At 50.8% G+C, this 20,930-nt stretch overlaps 1 protein-coding gene across 1 annotated transcript in view; it reads left to right on the forward strand.

Moving 5' to 3' along the window:
* The window catches only part of PACS2 (phosphofurin acidic cluster sorting protein 2), an 84,033-nt gene extending 67,196 nt beyond the window's left edge, over positions 1-16,837 (forward strand). Inside the window, exons 19-24 of the mRNA XM_075711206.1 lie at positions 891-933; positions 4,709-4,751; positions 9,125-9,260; positions 12,602-12,828; positions 14,745-14,858; positions 15,860-16,837. Coding sequence (XP_075567321.1) covers positions 891-933; positions 4,709-4,751; positions 9,125-9,260; positions 12,602-12,828; positions 14,745-14,858; positions 15,860-15,978 — 682 coding nt within the window. The 3' untranslated portion in view covers positions 15,979-16,837. The remainder of the gene's footprint in view (positions 1-890; positions 934-4,708; positions 4,752-9,124; positions 9,261-12,601; positions 12,829-14,744; positions 14,859-15,859) is intronic.
* The last annotated feature ends 4,093 nt before the right edge of the window (positions 16,838-20,930 follow it).

The raw sequence follows: 20,930 nt of genomic DNA on the forward strand, positions 1-20,930 counted from the left end.
AGCAGTGGCTCTGCAGGCCCTCCCAGCCTGCTTTCCTCCTCACTCAAGTCTTCCCCCTCTTGTCTTTGTTGAGTCTCTCCCTAATTCCTGCTGGGTTTGATTGTGGCCTTTGTTGCTGGCTCTTCTCCACCCTCTGGCTTCTGAATCCTGGGCAGGGCCAGAGCAGGAGGGACTGATGCCTTCCTGCTTTCAAAATGTGTGTAGTGTTGTCTTCAGCTGTTTCTGGGACGTGGTGTGCGTTTTGTTCGGTTTAGTTCAGCTGTTTGCTGTTCTCAAGTTGGTGTCCAGATCTACCCAGTGTACCCAACCTCTCTAGTGTGCCTGTCTAAGGACTGCAAGCTCCCAGTGGCAAGGAACGTGTATCAGTGTGCGTGAGTGAGAGTGTGTATGTGTGTACTTGCTAGTGCTATACAAATAACCACGTGTCACGGCTTGTAACCCCGTGGCAGGCTAACTGCTTTAGCGATGCTGGGATATGCAAGGTATGGCACATGACTCCAAAGGTGGGACACGTGAAGGCCATGTGTGCAGAGCGCTTCAGGGACTAGTAAGTAATGCACAGTTCTCCATGTTGTTGTGGCACAGATCCATTTCCTTGCAGTAGGAGGTTGTGTGTCTGTAATGACTGCCATGCCATTAAAGCATGTTCTCTCTGTAAAGCGTGAGGGAGGGAGGAAGAGACCTTTCCCCCGAGAGATGCGCCGTAAGCTGCGTGCTCTTCCCCACCCATGCAGATTCTTAGCGTGCTGGCAGGGGGCCTTGAGAGGAGACATTGGACTGGCGCTTGCATACTGTCCGTTCCTGCTGCATGCTTGAATGCAACATATAAAGTGAGTATTGTGCCCGGTGTGGAAGCAAGCTGTTAACAACTCTTTTCTCTTTGCCTTTAGCCCTGATGAAGAATCTTCGCAGAAGTTCATTCCCTTTGTCGGGGTGAGTGTTACCTTAGTTACGCTGCCTTAAGCCAGCTAGAATATGTCCACAAGTGTTAATCTGAACTTACCTGGTAGAGCAGGAGCACTGTGTGCTCTAAGGTAGGGTGTCAGCATGAGCATCTGATGGTTGGATGCAACTGCCTGGTATGTAAGCAAACTTCTAAGATCCCTCAACAAACTACAGGGTGTATTTTACTTTGCAGGCAGCTGGCTCTGGGCAGCTCTGTGCTGCATGCCTGCCAGCACTGAAGCAGGCACCATAGCCTTGCTATTGCCTTGTTCATTCAACACAGAGAGGAAAGTGTGACACTGAAGTGCTCTGATCCACAGCCTGTCTTTGCTGCAGACCAAAGCACCTAACTGGTGGAGAATTGCCTCTGGGCCATGTGCAGAGGAAGGTGGTGTGTTCCTGGAAACCTGATCTCAGGGTTGCTGTGCCCAGCATTGCCCTGGGTGGTTGATTTGGCCAAATTTGCTATTCCAGAGTCAGCCTTCCGTGTGCTTGTCATGGAACGGTCTCCAGTCCTCTTAATATCCCATCCACTCGTGGGAAGTGAAGAGCACATCCCACCAGGGAGATCATTTATACCACTGTTAAGTTTGAGTCTGGGGCAGTAGCTATTTAATACATTTTATTATGTGAATCTGTATTTGGGATAATAGTCCCTGGCTTTTCCTCCTGTCCGTAACTTTAAATGTTCCCAGCTCAAGTGGCCAAGTGCAGAGTATCTAGGCAGGGGTGTGTTTGTGCTTCTGTCAGTATATTTTGTGCACTATGTACTTTACCTTTTCTAGCTTCCCTCCCCTTATTTGATCATGCTTTTCAATTCATTAAGTTTTAGGTATAAGGTCATTGACCTGCAACCAAAAGGATATCCCCTGACTGCTCTTCAGCTACTGGATGTCCTCTTCACAGTTTTTGCTGCTCTCTTGTATCTTCTCTTTCTTGCATGCTGGCTGTCTTGTTCTGCCTTCTCTGTGTTAAGCTGACTTGTGTGCATTCCCGTTTCTATCCCTGTCAGTGCGTCAGAGCTAATCTGAAATCCCAAGGCGTTTAAAGAGCTTAGTCTCTCTTGCCCTCAGGCTGACACTGCTTTCACTCTGGCGTCTCTTCGGAGTGAGAGTCTCTCTCTGCAGTGTTCCTGAGATGACAATCTACTTTTGTTTGTTGAAGGAAAGATGTCTTCCGCAAAGGCGGAGAGACACATCTTCCCAATTTGTTCCCTGCTGATGAGCTTTGCTGTGATCTTGTCCCTCCTATGAGCTGTGATTTGTGGTGAAGAACTGTTGTTATGAAACAGCTGTTTCACCTTTCCCAATAACATGAAAAGCCCAGAAGCTCTTGGAAGCTCCTGGACTTGTCTCACTATCGCTGCTAGGCTCTGCAAAGCTTTTCCTTGGGGCTGATTTAGTTCAGTGCTGTGTGCAAGTAAACGGGGCTCAGAATGTTTGCCCAGTGGCTCTAAAACAACCCTTGTCCTGACATTAGCAATACGTTTCCAGTCTGGATTTGATTGTCTGAAAGCAGGAAGAGCAAACAGCTCTGTCGTGTGCATAACACAGCCAACCCCCCAAAAAACTTGCCTTGAAAGCACAGACTGACTTCCTATGTCGGCTGGAGTAAGGGTCAAATCAATGCTGCTTATTCTTGCTTCTAAAGTGTTCCTGTCACAGTAATTCCCCATGAGACACATCTGAAGAGACTCTGAAAGGCCTGTTGCAGGTGTCTCACAAAGTCTGAGGCTGAATATGAACACCAAAGCTCTTTCCCTCAGTTGCAGCCTGCTTGGAGCTGTTGGCCAAGGAAGAGAGGGAGCCAACAATATTTGGGTTTGCGACTCCTGACGTTGGCTGGACTGTGTTGGCTTTTAGGGTGCAAAAACTGATGTCCTCCAGCTGGATTGCACAGTCTTTGACCCAGAAGCGAGCAGGGCAGTGCTGTGCTGCTCAGCCAGGCTCTGAAGTGGTGGGAGTGGAGCTTCACAAGGGGCCAGTTGGGCTCAAAAGCCAGGGTCAGATGGTGAGGCTGCATGGTTGTACGCCTGCATTGTGCCGACAGCCAGTTGCCAGGAGAGTTAACAGGGTGCGCCTCCTTCCTGAAGGGAAAGGAGTCTGGCTGCTGCAGCATTCCTGGATGGAGACGTTGTTGGGACTGCAGCAGTCTCAAGCGCCTCCCTGAGTGGAGGGAAGGGAAAGTGTTTAACCTTGTCTTCTTCCCATGTGTCTGAACTCTAGCATCTTCAGTCAGCCAGCAAGGGGGAAAAGGCCAGAAGAAATTTCCTGTCTGGCTTGCAGATCAAGGTGGCTGTAGGCAGTTTTCTGTGTTGCTTGTTCTTCCCCTAACTCTTCTGCCTCGCCTCCTCTTGCTCACAGCTAGTTACAGTCTGTGAAACATCCTCTTGGCACTTGATGCATACAGCACAAATGGCTGCTGGACTCCAGAGTCTGATTTGTTGCCCTTTCAATGGAGACTGGCCAAACTGAGCTGCAGACTCCTTCTCCCAAGTCAGTGCCCCCTCGGGGTGCCTCTGCACACAGTGCTGAGTTCATGATGGCTTCTCCAAGACTGGAGCTAACAGAATCCACCAGAGTGCCTGACAGCTCTCCAAGATCTGGTGTTGAGCATACACCCCCCACTCTGAACTGTGCAAAGTTTTTTTGCTTCTAATGATTAGGTCCTTTTTCTTGATCCCGTAGCACAGAAATGTGCTCCCTGGAGTTGTGGTCTAGACGTGGTCACATCTGAACCTAACATATCTTCTGTTTTCACACTAAATAGATTGTGTGATATCATTTCTCATTCTAAAGCAGGTTTTATTGATTTGAGATCCCTTTGCAGTTCTTGCCCATTTGTCAACATTTATATAGGGTAGACATTAGCTCTGGACACAAGTTTCTTCAGGACCTTAAAAAGGGTCTCTCCTCTGCAGTGTCAAGAGTAGTGATCCCTGTGCACCGTAGCAGATTATTGCTACAGAAGGTCCCTGCTTTTATATCACTGAGGGTCATTTTATCTTTCTAGGTATAGTGTGTTCTTAGGAGCTTGTGTTTGTAGCATGCTCTGTTCCACAGATTATTGCCAGTGGCATTTATCGTTAACCTAAATATACTAGCTGGTGGTTGGCCGTATCAGAACACATTTGTATCCTTATTACAGTGTGATTGGGATTGTTCTGACATGTCCATGTGGTGGTTTATCCATGTCTGTGCACAGAGGCTTTGCTAGGAGCTTTATCATCCTTGCCAGACACTTCCCTTGTTTGGGGATTAGAACACTAGGATCAGAAACTGTACTTTTTTGCTTTTGTGGCTTCCTAACAAACCCCAACTATGCTGCACCCTAGAAGTGGCCACATTTGTGCAGTGGAAGCAATATGTCTGTAATTAGCAGGTGTATCAAAGCAATGCTAAAGGCATATTTATGTTCCTTTCTCCTCCCTGCCCTATTCCCACAGGTGTCACAGACAGGCACTGTAGTTGCCATAGCCTGGGGCTGACAATGGGCTATTCAGAGCTGTGCAGGTCTGTAACAGCTCCATAGGGTCTGTGCTGTCTTTTGTATATGTCAGGGAAGGGTTGTGAGCTGGTACTGCTTGGCTGGATGCTGCTGGGACCTGCCCGGCTCTTAGAAGACTCTACTTTTTAACATACTTTAACACTACTCTGACTGCAGGGACAGTGCCAAGGGGGCTGTAGGGATGAGCTTAGTTTGGGGGTTCCCAAAGTTCAGGGGACTCCTGTTTCATAGAGCTCTTCTGTTTTGCCCCCTCTAGGTGGTGAAGGTTGGAATAGTGGAACAATCTTCTGCAACGTCAGGTAACAAGCATCTTGTGTGTGCTTTCTGTGTCATACAGGTGGGGGGAGCCTGACTTCACAGGCTGAACAAACTTGTCCAGTGCTGATGTCTTGGAGTTTTGTAAGGTGAAATTGGATTTCAGTAGCTTCCAGTTCCGCTGTCTTGAGTCCCAGCGGCTGCCTGCAGAAACAGAGGCCTCCCTCTTGAAAGAGGCCCTTTTTCTTTCACAAGGAGCTTCAGGCCAGCTGAAATTCCCACACCCTCATCCAGGGAAGGTTCACTCATATATGTGCAAACACCCATTTTTCTTATGTGTGTTCTCAGTGGAGTGGATTCACCGCTGTGGTTATTTGAGATTCCTGCTCCAAACTGCGGAGGCAGTTCATTGGAAGTTCATGCCTGCCTCCCTATGCTGGGCTCAATTGCCTGATAAAATCAATCTCAAACACGTGCGTAACACTGGGAACTCCAGGATAGGCAACCAGTTTGCCAATCTGACAACAAATTTAGACCCCTTTTTTTTTTTTTAATGGGGGAGTGCAAAGCTGATTTAGAATCATAGAATCATAGAATGCTTTGGGTTGGAAGGGACCTTTAGAGGTCATCTAGCCCAACCCCCCTGCAGTGAGCAGGGACAGCTTTAACTAGATCAGGTTGCTTAGAGCCCCACCCAACCTGACCTTGAATGTTGCCAGGGATGGGGCATCTACCACCTCTCTGGGCAACCTGTTCCAGTGCTTGACCACCCTTATTGTAAAAAAACTTCTTTCTAATGTCTAGTCTAAATCTATTCTTCTTTAGTTTAAATCCGTTATTCCTTGTCCTGTCACAACAGGCCTTATTAAAAAGATTCTCCCCATCTTTCCTGTAGGCCCCCTTTAAGTATTGGAAGGTCGCAATAAGGTCTCCTCGCAGCCTTCTCTTCTCTAGGCTGAACAATCCCAACTCTCTCAGCCTGGCCTCATAGGAGAGGTGTTCCAGCCCTCGGATCATTTTGGTGGCCCTCTTCTGGACCCGCTCCAACAGGTCCATGTCCTTCTTGTACCGAGGGCTCCAGAGCTGGACGCAGTACTCCAAGTGAGGTCTGACCAGAGCAGAATAGAGGGGCAGAATCACCTCCCTTGACCTGCTGGCCACGCTTCTTTTGATGCAGCCCAGGATACGGTTGGCTTTCTGTGCTGCAAGCGCACATTGCCGGCTTATGTCCAGCTTTTCATCCACCAATACCCCCAAGTCCTTCTCGGCAGGGCTGCTCTCAATCTCTTCATCCCCCAACCAGTACTGATATTGGGGGTTGCCCCATCCCAGGTGCAGGACCTTGCACTTGGCCTTGTTGAACCTCATGAGGTTCACACAGGCCCACCTCTCCAGCTTGTCCAGGTCCCTTTGGATGACATCTCGTCCTCCTGGCATGTCAGCCGCACCACTCAGCTTGGAGTCATCTGCAGACTTGCTGAGGGTGCACTCACTCCCACTGTCTATGTCATTGATGAAGATGTTAAATAGCACCGGTCCCAGTACAGACCCCTGAGGGACCCCACTTGTCACCGGTCTCCATGTGGACATCGAGCCATTGACCACGACCCTCTGGATGCGACCATCCAGCCAATTCCTTATCCATCGAACAGTCCACCCATCAAACCCATATCTCTCCAATTTAGAGAGAAGGATGTTGTGGGGGACTGTGTCGAACGCTTTACAGAAATCCAAGTAGATGACATCTATTGCTTTTCCCTTGTCCACTGATGCAGTCACTCCTTCATAGAAAGCGACTAGGTTGGTCAGGCAGGACTTGCCCTTGGTGAATCCATGCTGGCTGTCTCGAATCACCTCCCTGTCCTCCATGTGCTTGAGCATATCTTCTAGGAGGATCTGTTCCATTATCTTCCCAGGCACAGAGGTGAGGCTGACAGGTCGATAGTTCCCAGTGTCCTCCTTTCTTCCCTTCTTAAAAATGGGCACAACATTCCCCTTTTTCCAGTCACCAGGGACTTCACCGGACTGCCATGACTTTTCAAATATTATGGAGAGTGGCTTGGCAACTACATCAGCCAATTCCCTCAGGACCCTGGGATGCATCTCATCAGGTCCCATAGACTTGTGTACATTGAGGTTCTTCAGGTGGTCTCGAACCTGATCTTCCCTTACAGTGGGAGGGGCTTTACCCCCTTGCTCCCCATCTTTTGGTCCATCAATTTGGGAGGGGTGAGGAGAGAAGTTGCTGGTGAAGACCGAGGCAAAGAAGTTGTTGAGTACCTCAGCCTTCTCCTCGTCCGTTGATACAAGTTCGCCTTTCTTTTTCATCAAGGGAGGTACACTTTCTTTAACCTTCCTTTTCTGGTTGATATACCTGTAGAAGCCCTTCTAGTTATTCTTTACGTCCCTTGCCAAATTCAGCTCCATCCTCGCCTTGGCCTTCCTGACCTCCTCCCTACACAACCAGGCCGTTTCCCTGTATTCCCCCCAGGATACCTGTCCCTGCTTCCACTGCCTGTGCAGTTCCCTCTTACTCTTTAGTTTGACCAGCAGGTCTCGACTCAGCCATGCTGGTCTCTTCCCTTCCTTGCCTGATTTTTTACACTTGGGGACTGATAGCTCTTGTGCTCTATGAGAGGTGTCCTTAAAGATCTGCCAACTCTGTTCCGTTCCCCTGTCCCTGAGGACCGTCTCCCAGGGGGTCCTTCTCACTAACTCCTTGAAGAGCTGGAAGTTTGCTTTCCTAAAATTTAGGGTCCTGACTGTACTCCTCGCTTTTCCCATGTCCCTCAGGAGCATGAACTCCACCAATGCATGATCACTGCAGCCCAAGCTGCCTCCAGTCTTGACATCACCGATGAGCTCACTTGCACTGGTGACCATCAGATCCAGTATCGTGTCCCCTCGGGTAGGTGTCTCTATTACCTGGCTTAGGCAGTTGTCGTCTATGCATTCCAGGAATCTCCTGGATTGCCTACAGCTCGCCGTGTTACTTTTCCAGCAAATGTCAGGGTGCTTGAAGTCCCCCAGCAGGACAAGAGTCTGCAAGCGCAAAGCCTCCCAGAGCTGGAGGAACAAGGCTTTGTCAGCAGGCTCCCCTTGATCAGGAGGCCTGTAGTAGACACCAACCACAAGGTTCCCTTTGTTGCCTCTGTCTCTGACTCTTACCCATAAGCTTTCGACCTGCTTGTGGCTATTCTTCAGGGACAGCTCTTCACACTGTATTGATTTCTTTATGTAGAGGGCAACGCCTCCACCCCTCCTTCCTCGCCTGTCCCTTCTGAAGAGCCTGTAGCCATCAATAGCCACATTCCAGCCGTGGGATTCGTCCCACCAGGTTTTGGTTATGGCAATCAGGTCATAGCTATCTAGTAGCACAGCAGCTTCCAGCTCCTCCTGTTTGTTCCCCATGCTGCGTGCGTTTGTGTAGAGGCATTTCATCTGGGCTCTTGGCCATGTCACCTTCTTAGTGGAACATCCCTTGTTTCCCTCGGGGTGTTTCACGAAGGTTTCCTTGTGACCTCTAACTATCTCAGGAGCCCCCAGCTCATCTCTGCCGGACTTCAGCTGTGCTGCAGTGTCCCCATCATGCCTCTGCACAATAGGTTGAGGGCTCACAGTAGCACGCCGTCCCTCTAACCATTGCGCACCATCCCACAGCTTGTCACAGGGCAGCCTGGTACGTTCCCCCTCCCCCTTCACATTTACCACAGTACTGCCTGCTTACACACATGAACATGGGGTAGTGCTATTTTATCAATGTCAGCTTGTTTTCTCGTCCTTCATATGCACTACTAGTCAAGAATATTTTTTTTCTTTGTCTGTTGGGATTGTTTCTTATACTGCTTCACTATTAAACCCAGATTCCTGTGGCCTGGGTTGCACATAAGTTTGTGTGTGGAGGCAGCTCTTCTGGAGGTCACTCTTGCTGCCACAGTGCTCCCACCATCCTAAAGGGCTAATGTGAAGGGAATGATACCTTGGTTGTGGAGGGTGGAAGCAGAGGGAATAGGGAGATCTCCTGTGATCAGCCCAGAGGTACTAGATTCTCCCAGAGTCTCGGAGTGGTGCTGCCCTGCAGTGGTTGCAGGGGGAGATTCCCCAGCAGGGATCAATGGGCTGGGCTCTGACTGTGCAGGAGGCTCAAAATCAGGTGGGAGTAAACCTTAGGAGAGCAGATGCCAGGCAGGGAGCCCAGAGGAATGTGAATGTCTGTGCCTGCCTCCTACCCAAACTTAGAAAGTCCTGTGGTTTAAGTGTGGAGGCAGTCAGAACTGATGGGCTAGCTGATTTCTGGACTGAGTCTGAACAAAACCTGTGCAGCAGGAGTGTGGGCAAAGAGACTGAGCTATCCCAGCGTGCATGTGCTGGGCTGTGAGGCGAACTCAGACAAACAGTTTGACTTCTTTTCTGCAAGGTGACTCTGATGACGCAGCTCCCTCAAGCTCCAGTGTCCTTTCTTCTACCCCACCTTCTGTGTCTCCGGCTGTGAAAGAAGCCTCCCCCACACCACCTTCCTCACCGTCTGTCACAGGCAGCTTCTCATCCTCAAGGTAAAGTATGTTTTGTCTCCTGACAGCTCTCTTGGCTGTCTTATCTGACATATACATGAGGAAAACTCTTCTAAAGGGAAACTCATAGCTCTGCTTTCTTCCTCCCTAGCAAACACTTGAAGTTGTCACCTTTCCCCTTCACCTCTTTTGCCTCTGGAGTGACTGTGTCCTTGCTGGCCGACAAGGAGCTGGGGAGGGCAGAGGGGATCTTGCACCTGATGCGAAGGCTGCATTTCTCAAGGGCAGACACATTTGAACTAGAAGGGGCAGCCTTGTTACTGATAGTCTGGCAGAAACCCTGATTCTGATGAGCCATTGTGGCAGCCTCTTTGGGAAGGTTTGTGTTCTCCATCTGCTGGTATTTTCCCTTTGAGACTGGATTCTCTTGGGGAGGTATGTAGCCAAAGAAAATACTGACCCTAATACACGTGGGTGGTAGCCTAATCCCTCACGATTCTTATGTTTTTAAGGACCAAGCGAATGTAAGGTTCGAGTGACTCTGTGGAAGGAGCAGGTTTTTTCTCTGTGAGGGGACAGCTGACAGTTGTAAGGTGGCATAGTGGAAATGCAGTTCCCATTCATGTGTGTGCCTACAGGAGACAGCACCTGTAGGCAACATGAAGCTCTGGCTGAAATTTTTAGGGGTGAAGGGAGGAAACCCCTAGAAAACTGGCAGTAAAGAATTGCCCTGGCCAGGACTCTTATTTTGTTGCTGTACAAAGTGTTGGTATAGCTGTCTAACAGTTTGTGTGCAGTTCTGGTACCCAGAAGCACATGGTGAAGTTAAAGGTTCAGGAGAGTTGACAAGATCAAGGGGACAGAGCAGCAGCCTTGTGAGGGGAGACTAAAGGGTGCTTGGGATCTGTGGTTTGGGGGAGGAGGGAAAAGAGGTAAGCCACCCGAGTTTTGCAAAATCACAGTGGTGGTGGGTTTGTTGAGATTGAACTGTTGTTCACCAAGACAGTTGGTACAAGACCTGGGGGCACGCAGTGACACTGGCAAAAGGTCAGTTAAAAGGGAGACAGGAAGGGACTTCCGCACACAGCAGGAAAGGCATATTGGGACCATGCCTGCCTCTGCTACTTCTGTGGCAAAAGGATCAGCAGATCAAAGACGGGTTAGGCAAATTCACGGACAGAAGATCCACTAATGGATACTAAAGGATGATTCGGAGATGTCCCCTCTAACATCCCTAATCCTGTGATTGTCAGGCTGGGGAAGTCCAAAGGAATGCTCTGCAGTTAGAGACTGGGCTCGCGTGCTCTCCCTCAGCAGTGTCTCCTACTGTCCCTGTTGGAGACAGAAGGGGGACCTTTCCTGCCCACCCTAGAGAGCCCTGCAGGGGCTTTAACCTCTGGCTTCTTAAACTGGCTTGCGAGTTCCCTTTTAACAAGAGGAAATGGAAATGTGAAAGTCCCAGTTTAGCAGGTGCCCAGCAACTGGAAGGTGTTAGTGGCTGTTAGCCTGTGCAGGAGGCCCAGTTCCCCGAGTCCCTCCTGTTGGCCCCCTGTGGTTTGGTGGCAGGAGAGTCTTGTCTGCCCCAGGCTGGTCCCAACAGCAGTTGGTTGGCAGTGGAGAGAGCTGGGGGCTGTACAGGCTCTGGAGAGCAGAGCTGACTTCTCATGTGTGGGCTTTCCAAAGGTGGAAGTGGTTTGGGAACCTGTACCCGCAAGGGTGTAGGCTATTAAAGTTGTGAGCCATGGATGTGATATATCTGAAGTTGACACCTGGCTCTAGGAAGCCAGTACTTTTTTGGTTTCATGCTGTATGGTAAAATCATCAAGAAATGAGGAAGTTTAGGTTCAACATTGTTCCATCTTCAGTGATCTGTATGTGACAACACAGGGGGTGGAGGGTGACCCAGACTGCAAGATTAAGCCACATGTTTAACCAGGAATGGAACACAAAATCCTGCCTGGGCATAGAGAACATTAGGATGCTTTGTCATTACAACTGAGATGAGAAATGTGATGCAATGGAGCCTTAAAATCCAAAGCTGCATCTCCAAAACATCATCCTTAAAGAATCTCACTTTTGAAATTGCCCTCAGAACCCAAAACTTGGTTTTGGTCATCAAAGATGAACTCTGCTTTGTGGTCTGGCTTTCAGCTGAATAAATGGCAAAGGGAATTATTTGCTGAGAGGACCTTAACGATGGACCATCCTTGTTTTACCTTGAGAGTTTCTTATTAGACAGGTGGTCTAGAGGGATGCGTATTTCATTCAAGATGACAGATTCATCTTCCTTAACAATTGCCATTTCTCAAACAGGGGACACGCAGACTGGTAGATAAATTCAGTTAGTTTTTTGTCTAGTACTTGCATATTGTTCAACACTGTCATTGTGTAGGAAGGGGCATAGGCTGTCAACTGTGGGTCTGCTGAATGATAAACCCCTGCTCCACTCAGGGTTAGCTAGGCAAGAGGCAGGGGCAGACAAGGGGTGGAATTTCCCAGGCTGCTCATCTTCCCTTTTCTGGCTCAAGAAAGACTGGCAGTGTGTTTTGATGATGCATGTCTGTTACCGCATGATGCACGGGAGTTTTCAACAGCAGGTCATATTCTGAAATCTGCTGTTGTTTAGCAAATATCATAGGACTAGCAGAGCATTCTTCCAGCACAGGAATTCCCTAGCCCACAGCAGGGCCGTGGGGTGGATCACCCAGTGCCAACTCCACTACAGGGACCTGGGGAGAGCAGAGATCCTGTGTGACCTGGTGGAACATCTGGACAGGAAGGAAGCAGCTGGTGGCGGGAAAAGCCACCAGCTTTTGGACGTAGAAGTTGGAAGCAGTCAGGGAGGCTGGGAACTGAGTGCCGAACGTTCAGGGAGCCACCAGCTCTTTGTTCGCCCCAGTTCAGAGATGATTTTGGCAGTGCTGTGCCAGGCTGGAGTCAGTAACTCATCAGTGCTCAAGAGGCAGCAGCAAGGTGCTTACAGCCCCTCTTCCCCACTAACAACTGGGAGTGATCTTGGCCACCTCAGGGGTTGCCTTTTCTGGCTGGGTCACTGAACTCGGCGTCACACTAGGAAACTGCTTGTCTGCTCCCTTTCCCCCTGCTTGGCTGTGCAGCAGGTCAGCTTGTCTCAGCTCATTGCAGTTCTGTGCTGCCAGGCTGATGCCAGCATGTAACATGACCCAGACTGCATCACTGAGTGATGACTTGTGCTTTTGTGATTATTGGGTCTCACTATGAAATGTTGCTGCCTGATTTCCCAAAGAACCAGGCGCTTGTCCTCTGACCATCTGGTCAGGAACGGCAGCCACTCTGACAAAACACAGGTGGGAGGAACTCTGCTGAGTGCTGTGCAGAAATTACCTTCTTCTCTTGTTTTCCAGCCAGAGCCTCGGTGCTGAGTTGATGGGCCTGCAGGTGGATTACTGGATTGCAGCTCCACCCATGGACAGAAAGAGAGACCCGGAGAAGAAGGACCCCTCCACTACCAAAAACACACTGAAATGCACTTTCCGGTCTCTCCAGGTCAGCAGGTTACCGGCCAGCGGTGAGATTGCCACCACTCCAACGATGTCCATGACAGTCGTGACAAAAGAGAAGAATAAGAAAGGTAAGGTGGACACATTTAACTGTTGCCAAAGGCCAAGGACGCAATGCTGCTCTCCCTGTTCTGCTGCTCCAGGGCTGCCTGACTTGTCAGTCCTGCATTACAGCACCTTAGTCATATTTTTATCCCCAAAATCCTAGTCTGTCTGTAGATGAGAAGTGACTGCATAAGGTGATAAGAGTTTGAAAGGGTGATTCCTCTTTGTGCTGTAAAAAGGGGATGTGTTCACACTTACAGCTGAACAGCTGAGACGGTATAGCCCAAAAGAACAAAGATGAGGACAGAGCAAGGACATTTGTGGGTGCCTGTGCAGAAAGCCAGGAGGTATGCTGCTCTGGACAGCTTCCCTGTGTTCCTTGCGAGCCTGCTGGTGCTGTTTTGGGGTGTTGGATTAGGTAAGAGGCAGCTTGTGCCCTGACCACCAGAATCAGGGCAGACCCTGCAGCCTGTACAGCTCTGTGCTCTGGTCTCTCCTCTGCCACGTGACAGGTGCAGACAGAGGCAGGATGTGTGTGCATCCCATCATGTTGCAGCATGACGTTTTGCTGGATTTGATGTGGTGTCCTCATGTTAAAATACCACTGTCACAGCCAGACAAACGCACCAGCCAGACCTGCCAAACCATTGCTGGGTGTGCATGTAGATACAAGAGGTCTTGTCACTCAGAGCAGTGTTGTGGCAATGTAAGCTCTTCTACAGGAGCTCTTACGCTCTTGCAGAGTGCTTTGTGGGACAAAAGGACGTAGAAGATAAATGCTTTCAGTGCAAAGCCTGATGTTAAGTTTTTCTTGTTTAATCTTCTGCTCTTAAAATCATGGCTTTGAGTTTATTTTCTCCAAACAAACAAAAAAGGCATTTTAAATATTGTCAGTAATTCTGTGTTTGCTCCTGGCCTTGGTAATGTGAAACATCAGAAATTCAGAACAGCTCTGGGGAAAAGTGTTTTCAAGGAAGCAGCAAGGCAGTGCTGCATTTATATTCAACAGCCAATAGCTGTCCTTCACGACATCTTCCTGCCCATGGGCCTGGGAGTCATTCCTGGTGGAAGCAGGGGTTTGGGGGGGCTCTGAGGGAAGGCCAGCAGAGCCTTCTGGACCTGTGGCTGCGGGACACGGGTGCATAACTCTGCAGGCAGGTCACTACTGGGCCAGCATATAGCTGTGGCACTGCTGGTACCAGTGCTCCGATCCCTGACCATACCCTTTCTAAGTGGCATGCCTACAGGAGAAGCAATGCTGAGACACTGAAAATATTCTTCACTGGGGCTGGCCCAGCCTGGAGCAGTGGTGTTCAACACCACCAGCTTTTGTGGAGCCAGTTTGTATATCTTTGCTCATGCATTTGGACAGTTCTCAGGGAACTGGACCCTTTTTAGCTCTCCTAATGCCTTCCCTCTCCACCAATTGCCCATAGTTTGTAGTCCCCCCTCAGCCCAGCTCATGTTGGGGAGCTGTTAGTGCAGCAAACCTGCCTGCAGAAACATCGGAGGCTGGAGCGCAGTGCCCTCCGGTAGCCATATGCAGTATGGGGGACTCCCCCTAGGTGGTGTGGCCGCCTGGCAGATCCTGTCAGCCCAGCACAGGGTGCAGGCTGGGGGCCACTACAGGTGCAGCTGTTTTGCCTGGTGTCCCAGCGGAGCAGCAGGAGTTAACCCTGAAGGTGCCTTTTGAGGCCTGGGTTATGAGCTAGGAATGCTTCATGTAGGGAGGGACACTTAGGGCTAAGATGTGTGTATGCATAGGTGATGGTGCTGAGCACTGACACAGTCAAATTCCTGCCAAACAGTGATGACCTTAGGAGTTAAAATTAGAGTTAGAAATTTCAGACATGAATGTTTAAATGCAAAAACCCAGACAAGTCTTGGTGCAGCTCCTGTGAGTGGCAGAGATTCACTGTTTGCTGGTTTGATTTTCTTCCAGTGATGTTTTTGCCCAAGAAAACAAAAGACAAGGAAGTTGAGTCAAAGAGCCAGTGTATTGAAGGAATCAGCAGGTTGATTTGCACAGCGAAACATCAGCAGAACATGCTGCGTGGTAAGTGCAGCACTTGCATCCCATCGGGCTCTGGGGCGAGGCTCAGCTGCTAGTTGTGTCCTCCACGCAAAGGGCTGACCTGGTGTCCTGCCCCATGCCCTGGAGCCAACTTAATGGGGTTGTTCCTGGGAAAAGGCCTTGAATGTGTCCAGCATGGGGGAATGCTTTAACAGGTCTGGGATGTGGGAAGATCCTCCCTTACCTAGGAACTCCTCCAAATCAGTGCCCTGGATGAGGACAAGGGCTGGGCCAGGCTCCATTCCCCTCCCTGTCATTCTCTGTTTCCCTTGCACATCTGGAAAGTGATGGAGGAGGGCGGTGAGAGTGTGGCTGCTCCTGTAGGCAGGCCTGTGGCACAAAGGCACGCCACAGCAAGAGCCATACATGCATCTTACATGCATCTTGCAGGCAGACCTGCTGTGGCTGTCAGTGGAGCTGTGCATCCAGTAATCCCTGTAGCCTATTCAGTTGATAATCCCCACCACTGTTAACAGCAGAGCGATCTGCTTAGGTCACCTCCTTAATCCTGGTCTAGTCCCTGTGAGACTGGTGAGGGTGAGGAGTGGTCACAGAACCTGTGTCACCTCTTTAGGAGACGTGGATCTCCTCGTTAAGAGTGCCAGTGAGGAGAGACTGATGTCCATCTCTGTAAGAGTGCATTTGCCCAAAAAAGAAAATGAAGTGTGCTTAGGAAATTCGAGAAATCGGATCAGGTGACACTGAAATCAGCAGTCTGGGGAGCTCCAGTGTCAGTGAATGATGCTGGAACAACAGTCTCAGCTGTTCTCCCTAAACCTGCTATGCTCTTAAGCCTGTCTCCCCTGTGTGTGCAGCTGTTTACAGCTGTGGGGTGGCCAGGCAGAGCAGTGCATACCCTGAGCACAGAACGTGGCTAGGCCTCCCTCTGCCAACTGCAGGGAGGTTTCTAGCAAAGCTGTTTCAGGCTGGCCACTTCCACTCGGTATTTTCTAACTTTCCTCTCTTTTTACCCTCCCCTGCAGTCCTGATTGATGGGGTGGAGTGGAACGACGTCAAGTTCTTTCAGCTGGCAGCACAGTGGTCCTCTCATGTCAAGCACTTTCCCATCTGCATATTTGGACACTCCAAATCTAACTTCTAGCCATGCTCGGCGGAGGGACCTTCTGTCCGTCCCGGGACTGCACACCAGGAGCCAGGAATTGCGTGCCAACTCTGACTCGCGTCGCTCTGCCCTCTCCTGCAGAATTAATTACAGATGTGCTTGGATTACTTTTGAATTACTTTTTTCTATTAACTCTTCAGTTTACTACAAGGGAAGGAAACCCTGTTAAACAAAGGCAAAAAACCCCAGTCTTAAATATAGATGTGCTGACATGAAGTTGTGGGGGAGTTGGCAGGAGCAGGCAACCTGCCCAAGAACACCTACCACTTACGAGCAGATAGCTGAATAACTGCACTGCTTATTAACCTGAGACCTCATTGGTATGAGTGGGCTGAGGGAGCCGTGGATCAGCTTGAACGGATTTTGTGGAAGATCGTGTGCATTACCGTGCATTTGGCCCCCTCCCTCTGTATTTCTAGGAAAAAAAGATGGCCAGTCTTTCTTCCTGCTGCCAAAGGACGAGAGATCAGCGAGTCTGGAGGGAGTTCAACTGTCGGGTTTGAAAAACAAACCACTTACATAGCTAGGGAGGTCTGGAGAGGAGATCCCCTTCAGAGCATGGAGTCTACCATAGGGACAGGCAGGTGTTTGTGCTGAAGCGGTGCCTGAGGAGGGTTGGGCAGGAACAGGAATTGGGGAAACACTAGGTGTAAGGAAACTCCAGTGTCCCAGGTCTGTGACAATGACCAAACTGAGCCAGTCACAATGTCCCTGCAGCTGGCTGTGCTGCTGAGGGACGCCGCGTCAGTGGGGTCGCTGCTATTTACATACTCACACCGATTATTTACCTGTCAATAAAACCTCATCCAGCCTCTAAAGGGAAAGGATTTTTTTTTAACAGCTGCAGATTTTTTTTAATGCTTTCTTAAAAAAAAAATAAAATAAAAAACAAAAAATAAGAGGAAAAAAAATGAAGTTGCCAAAAAAAAAAAAAAACCCAGGAAGATGAGCCGTTGTCTGTGAAGTGATACATCACTGTAGTGGCTGGACTGGGAGCCAGCCAGGCGCTCTGCGTGTCCAGCTGCCTTCCTGTCCATCTGTCAAACCGCACACGTGGGGTAGCATGGGCTGCTTTATCTGCTCTGCCTTTGTCCTGCCCTGACCGCACTGTGCTCCCCAGAGGCTGCTGCTGTCTCCCTCATGCACCTCCCCAGGCTGGGTGCAGGCTGCCTGGCTTCAGGGCCACTGCAGGAGTGCTTTTTCGCCATGCCCTTGAACCACCCAAGGCCTCTCCTCATGGGGACTGAGAGACTGTAACAAAAATGAAGGGTGCTGGGGGTAGGCAGCCTCCCGCGGGCTGCCCTACAGATGGCTGTTGTCTTTACTGTCTGCTTTCTTGAGTATTCCTCCCCACAGGCGTTTCTCTATGGATTGCATTCCTTCCCCAACAGGATATGCTTTTGCCCTGGCACAGCATTGCCTGTGGGTTGAGGCTTTGCCTAGGGGTTTCAGTCCCAAGGTGCAGTGGAAGCTGTAGCTGGGATGTGAGAGAGGATGAAGCCAGACAGGTTCTCTGTCCACCTCGGGCAGCAAGATGACCTGGGAGATGGAGGAGTGAGATTTTTCGGTGTCTTGCACTGTTGGCTTGGCTCCGGCTGTGCTTGCGTTCACTTTGTACACCTTACTGCTGCCAGGAATGCTTGGGGTGCCAGGACAAGGGGATGCTCTTGCAAGGAGGCAGCATGACAAGCCACAAGTCTGGGCGGCTCCTGGTGCTGCAGATGTGGCCTTTTGCTCTTCAGGCTTCCCGAGGTGTGCCTTGGGAGGAACTTGGAGCAGGTGGCAGATGGGGTTTGGGGAGCTGAGTGTGCTTGCCATGTGGAAGAAAGATATCTCTGGCATCTCAGGGTAAGGGACTGAAGGTTTTGATGGGGTACTTTTGGGTCCCTCCCTTGTGGGCAGGCCAGGCTCTGTGAGCATTTCCAGAAGGCACTTTCTGAGGGCGCTGATGCTTTTGAAACTTTTTTTTTTTTGTGTCTGCTCCCTTACCCTTGGGTTTTTAAAGGCTTGGGGAACCCACTTTACCCTGCTGGCAGGTCCTGCTCTGCGCTGGGACCACCTGGGTTCTTTTGGGTAGGGCAGTGGTGGTGTACTCTGTTAGGCCTTCTCCTGCTGATGGGGAGCGAGGGGTTATTAAGCGAGAGTGTGGTCCCTGCTGGATCTAGTGCCTGTTGCAGCTCACAGCATGGGCTGCTTCACCGACACTGATTTCATGAAACCCTTTCCCAGCACAAGTGCAACCTACTTGGCCAGGAATTGGGTATTCCCTTCAAACCACGCAGGGGAGGAGGACATGGTCCCACGCCCGGTGGCACACTGCTGGGCAGGACATATTGTGTAGTTGCAGTACTCTCTTTCTTCCCGCAGTCCCGCGGGCAGGTCTGCCTGCTGTCTGCTAGCTCTTGGCTGTGGCAGCAGCTCGGCTGTAGTTCGAATGTCATCGTGTCCATCAGTTCATGCGTTTTTGGTTGACCTGAGCTGATGCTCTGGGACTGTATAGTGTTGCCTAGCAGCGGTAGCGTGGGAGATCGTGTATAAGCACATCACTTCTTTTTCTTTATTGAGGCTGTTGCATCCAAAAAAAAAAAAAAAGCTTTTTAAAGGAAATCAGTCAGTGTGTGATTTCTTCCTCAAGTCTCGCGCTGGTGTGACAAGGGTGATTGGGCTGGGTTCCAGCATCAGGAGCCGCACGCAGCCTGGGCAGCTCTCAGTGCCGGAGCGTGTTAGTGCTGCAGAAGTGGGGTGGACTGACCGACTGCAATAACTTTGTTTGCTCGGGGGGTGAGGGGGAAGCCATCACTGCACTCCTCTTTGTATTTCAACCTACTGTAAAGAAACAAATGGTAGCTAGGACAGGATTTCCAGGGTCCTGCCTGTCAAATGTGTGTTGCCCTGTTCTACTGTGTGCGCGTGTGTGTGTACATGTGAGAGAAACACTTCTGCTCGTTGCATTTCATGTTGGTTTGTGTTTTGTTCTAACTTTATACAAGTGAATTCACCAGGAAGCTCTCTGTACGCCTGAGATTTGAGGGCTTGCGTCTCCACGGGGTTTCTCCCCTGTGGAAAGCTGCTGGTGCTCTGAAATGCCTCTTCCATGCAAGGAAACATCCCGGCTTCTCAGCCTTGTCCTCCCAGAGTCCAGCAGCGGCAGGCTGGGCCTGCCCGCAGGCAGCTGTGTGCCCAGGGGGTGGCTGTGGTGTTTCCCAGCCTTGGAGGCAAGGGCTGGCATGTGAGTTTGGTGGTGCTGCTCCGGTCAGGGTGTCGTGCCTCTGTTGTTTCTCTTGTATCATGTGGAGCCATTTTGTGCAGCTGTTTCTATCCCTGACTGGAGGAGAAATGTGTTTCTGTTTCGGGAAAATGAGTGTCAAAGCATGTGCGTGGCTCAGACCATTTTGGGAAGGGGCTTTGCACCTGGTGACATGAATGAGTGACTGATCTTGGGTCTCCCACCCTCCCAGCTTCCCCAGCAGTTTCCTGGGGGACCCTACGACGAGTAAGCCCCGTCGGCCAGAGGGATCCCTGCTGTGGGGCCAGGGAGAGCTGCCGGGGCAGCGATGGGCCCGTGCCTGCAGAGCTGCGCCAGCCTGGTGGGGTTAGGTGGTTGCATGCAAGTTGGTGAGTGCCGAAGGATGGCTTAGAGCAGAGACGGCACCGCTGCGTTCAGCTCTTGAGAGTTGTGGCGAGGAACGTGCAACTTGAACAAAGAAACGCAGTGGTGTTATCTCACCTGCCTGTGTTTAGACAGGGCTTGCTCTGGAGCCGCACGGTCTGACGACAAAAGCAGGGGCTGGAGCAGGCAGCATCTGAGCTGATTTCTGGCCGGCAGGTGCTTTGAACGCGGTGTCCCCTGGTGTCCCTGTCTCTTTGTATCCCAGAACTTGCCCTTGCTCCCTGCAGACCTTGTATCTCCTGCTTCCCTGGCTGTGGCTTCTCAAAGCAGCTGGTTTCTTTTCCAGCTACTCTTGGGCGAAGGGCCCCTGCCTCGCTCAGAGGTGAGGTCTCGGGAACGAGCTCGCTGCTGTGCTGGGCTGTGCGACGCTGACCTAGTTTAAGAGCGCTGGCGAGCAGATGAAAGATGGAAGGTTTTTGTGGCGTCGTGTTGCACCTTGAGTGCTTCCTGTTCCTCCGGGTTGAGTTTCCTGGAGACAAAGGCCGGACCTCAGCCTTGCCAGCGTTCAGTCCGGGCTGGCTCTCCTGCGGCACTGGCGACTTCGTGGACATCTTGGGCAGCTGTTTTAGCTCAGTGCTGCAGTTTCCATCCAGTTCAATTGTTACCGGATACATCTCAGCGGTAACTGCAGAGTCCTCCTTAATTACAAATGAGTTTGGGGAGAGCCACTGTCTCCTTGGCTGTATTTTGCTGCTTTAATTAGCACGCGCTTGTGGCTTTATCCTGCAGAGAGGGCAGGGGTAGGCAGCTGCGAGGTTTGTGGGGCTGGAGGAGATGTGCCTGTTTGCTTTCCATCATCAAACTCAGCTGAGAACCACACTGCCCTGTGCTTAACCTGCGATTGTTAAAGCGTGTGCTGGAGGGAGCAGTGGAGCGCCGGGGTGGAGGGCATTGCACCTGGCACCCCCAAGTTTAATTAGAAACTCCTGGTGAGAGGCAGCAGAGCCGGTGACTGCCTCCTGCTGCTTGATGTGCCAAGGGGTTGGGAAGGCTGGGATTAGGGCAGTCCTGCTGTGCAGCGGTAAAGGACTGGGGGCCCTGGAGCGTTCTGGAAGCTAGGTTTGATGCAGGGCCTCTGTCGCCTTTGTTCAGGGGGTCTCAGTCTTGGCAGATAGCTGCGGTGGCATTTAGTGTGACGCTTCCTCTGGGCTTACCTGGCAGGAAGAAGGCCAGAAATGAGCAGCAGCATCTCCCAGAGGTTTCCTGGAGTATCTTCAGCGGAGTTCTCATGGGAGATGCTCCTGGCAGGGCCGGCTCCTGC

This window comes from Pelecanus crispus, chromosome 5 (assembly GCF_030463565.1).
Source record: "Pelecanus crispus isolate bPelCri1 chromosome 5, bPelCri1.pri, whole genome shotgun sequence".
Classification (NCBI taxonomy): domain Eukaryota; kingdom Metazoa; phylum Chordata; class Aves; order Pelecaniformes; family Pelecanidae; genus Pelecanus; species Pelecanus crispus.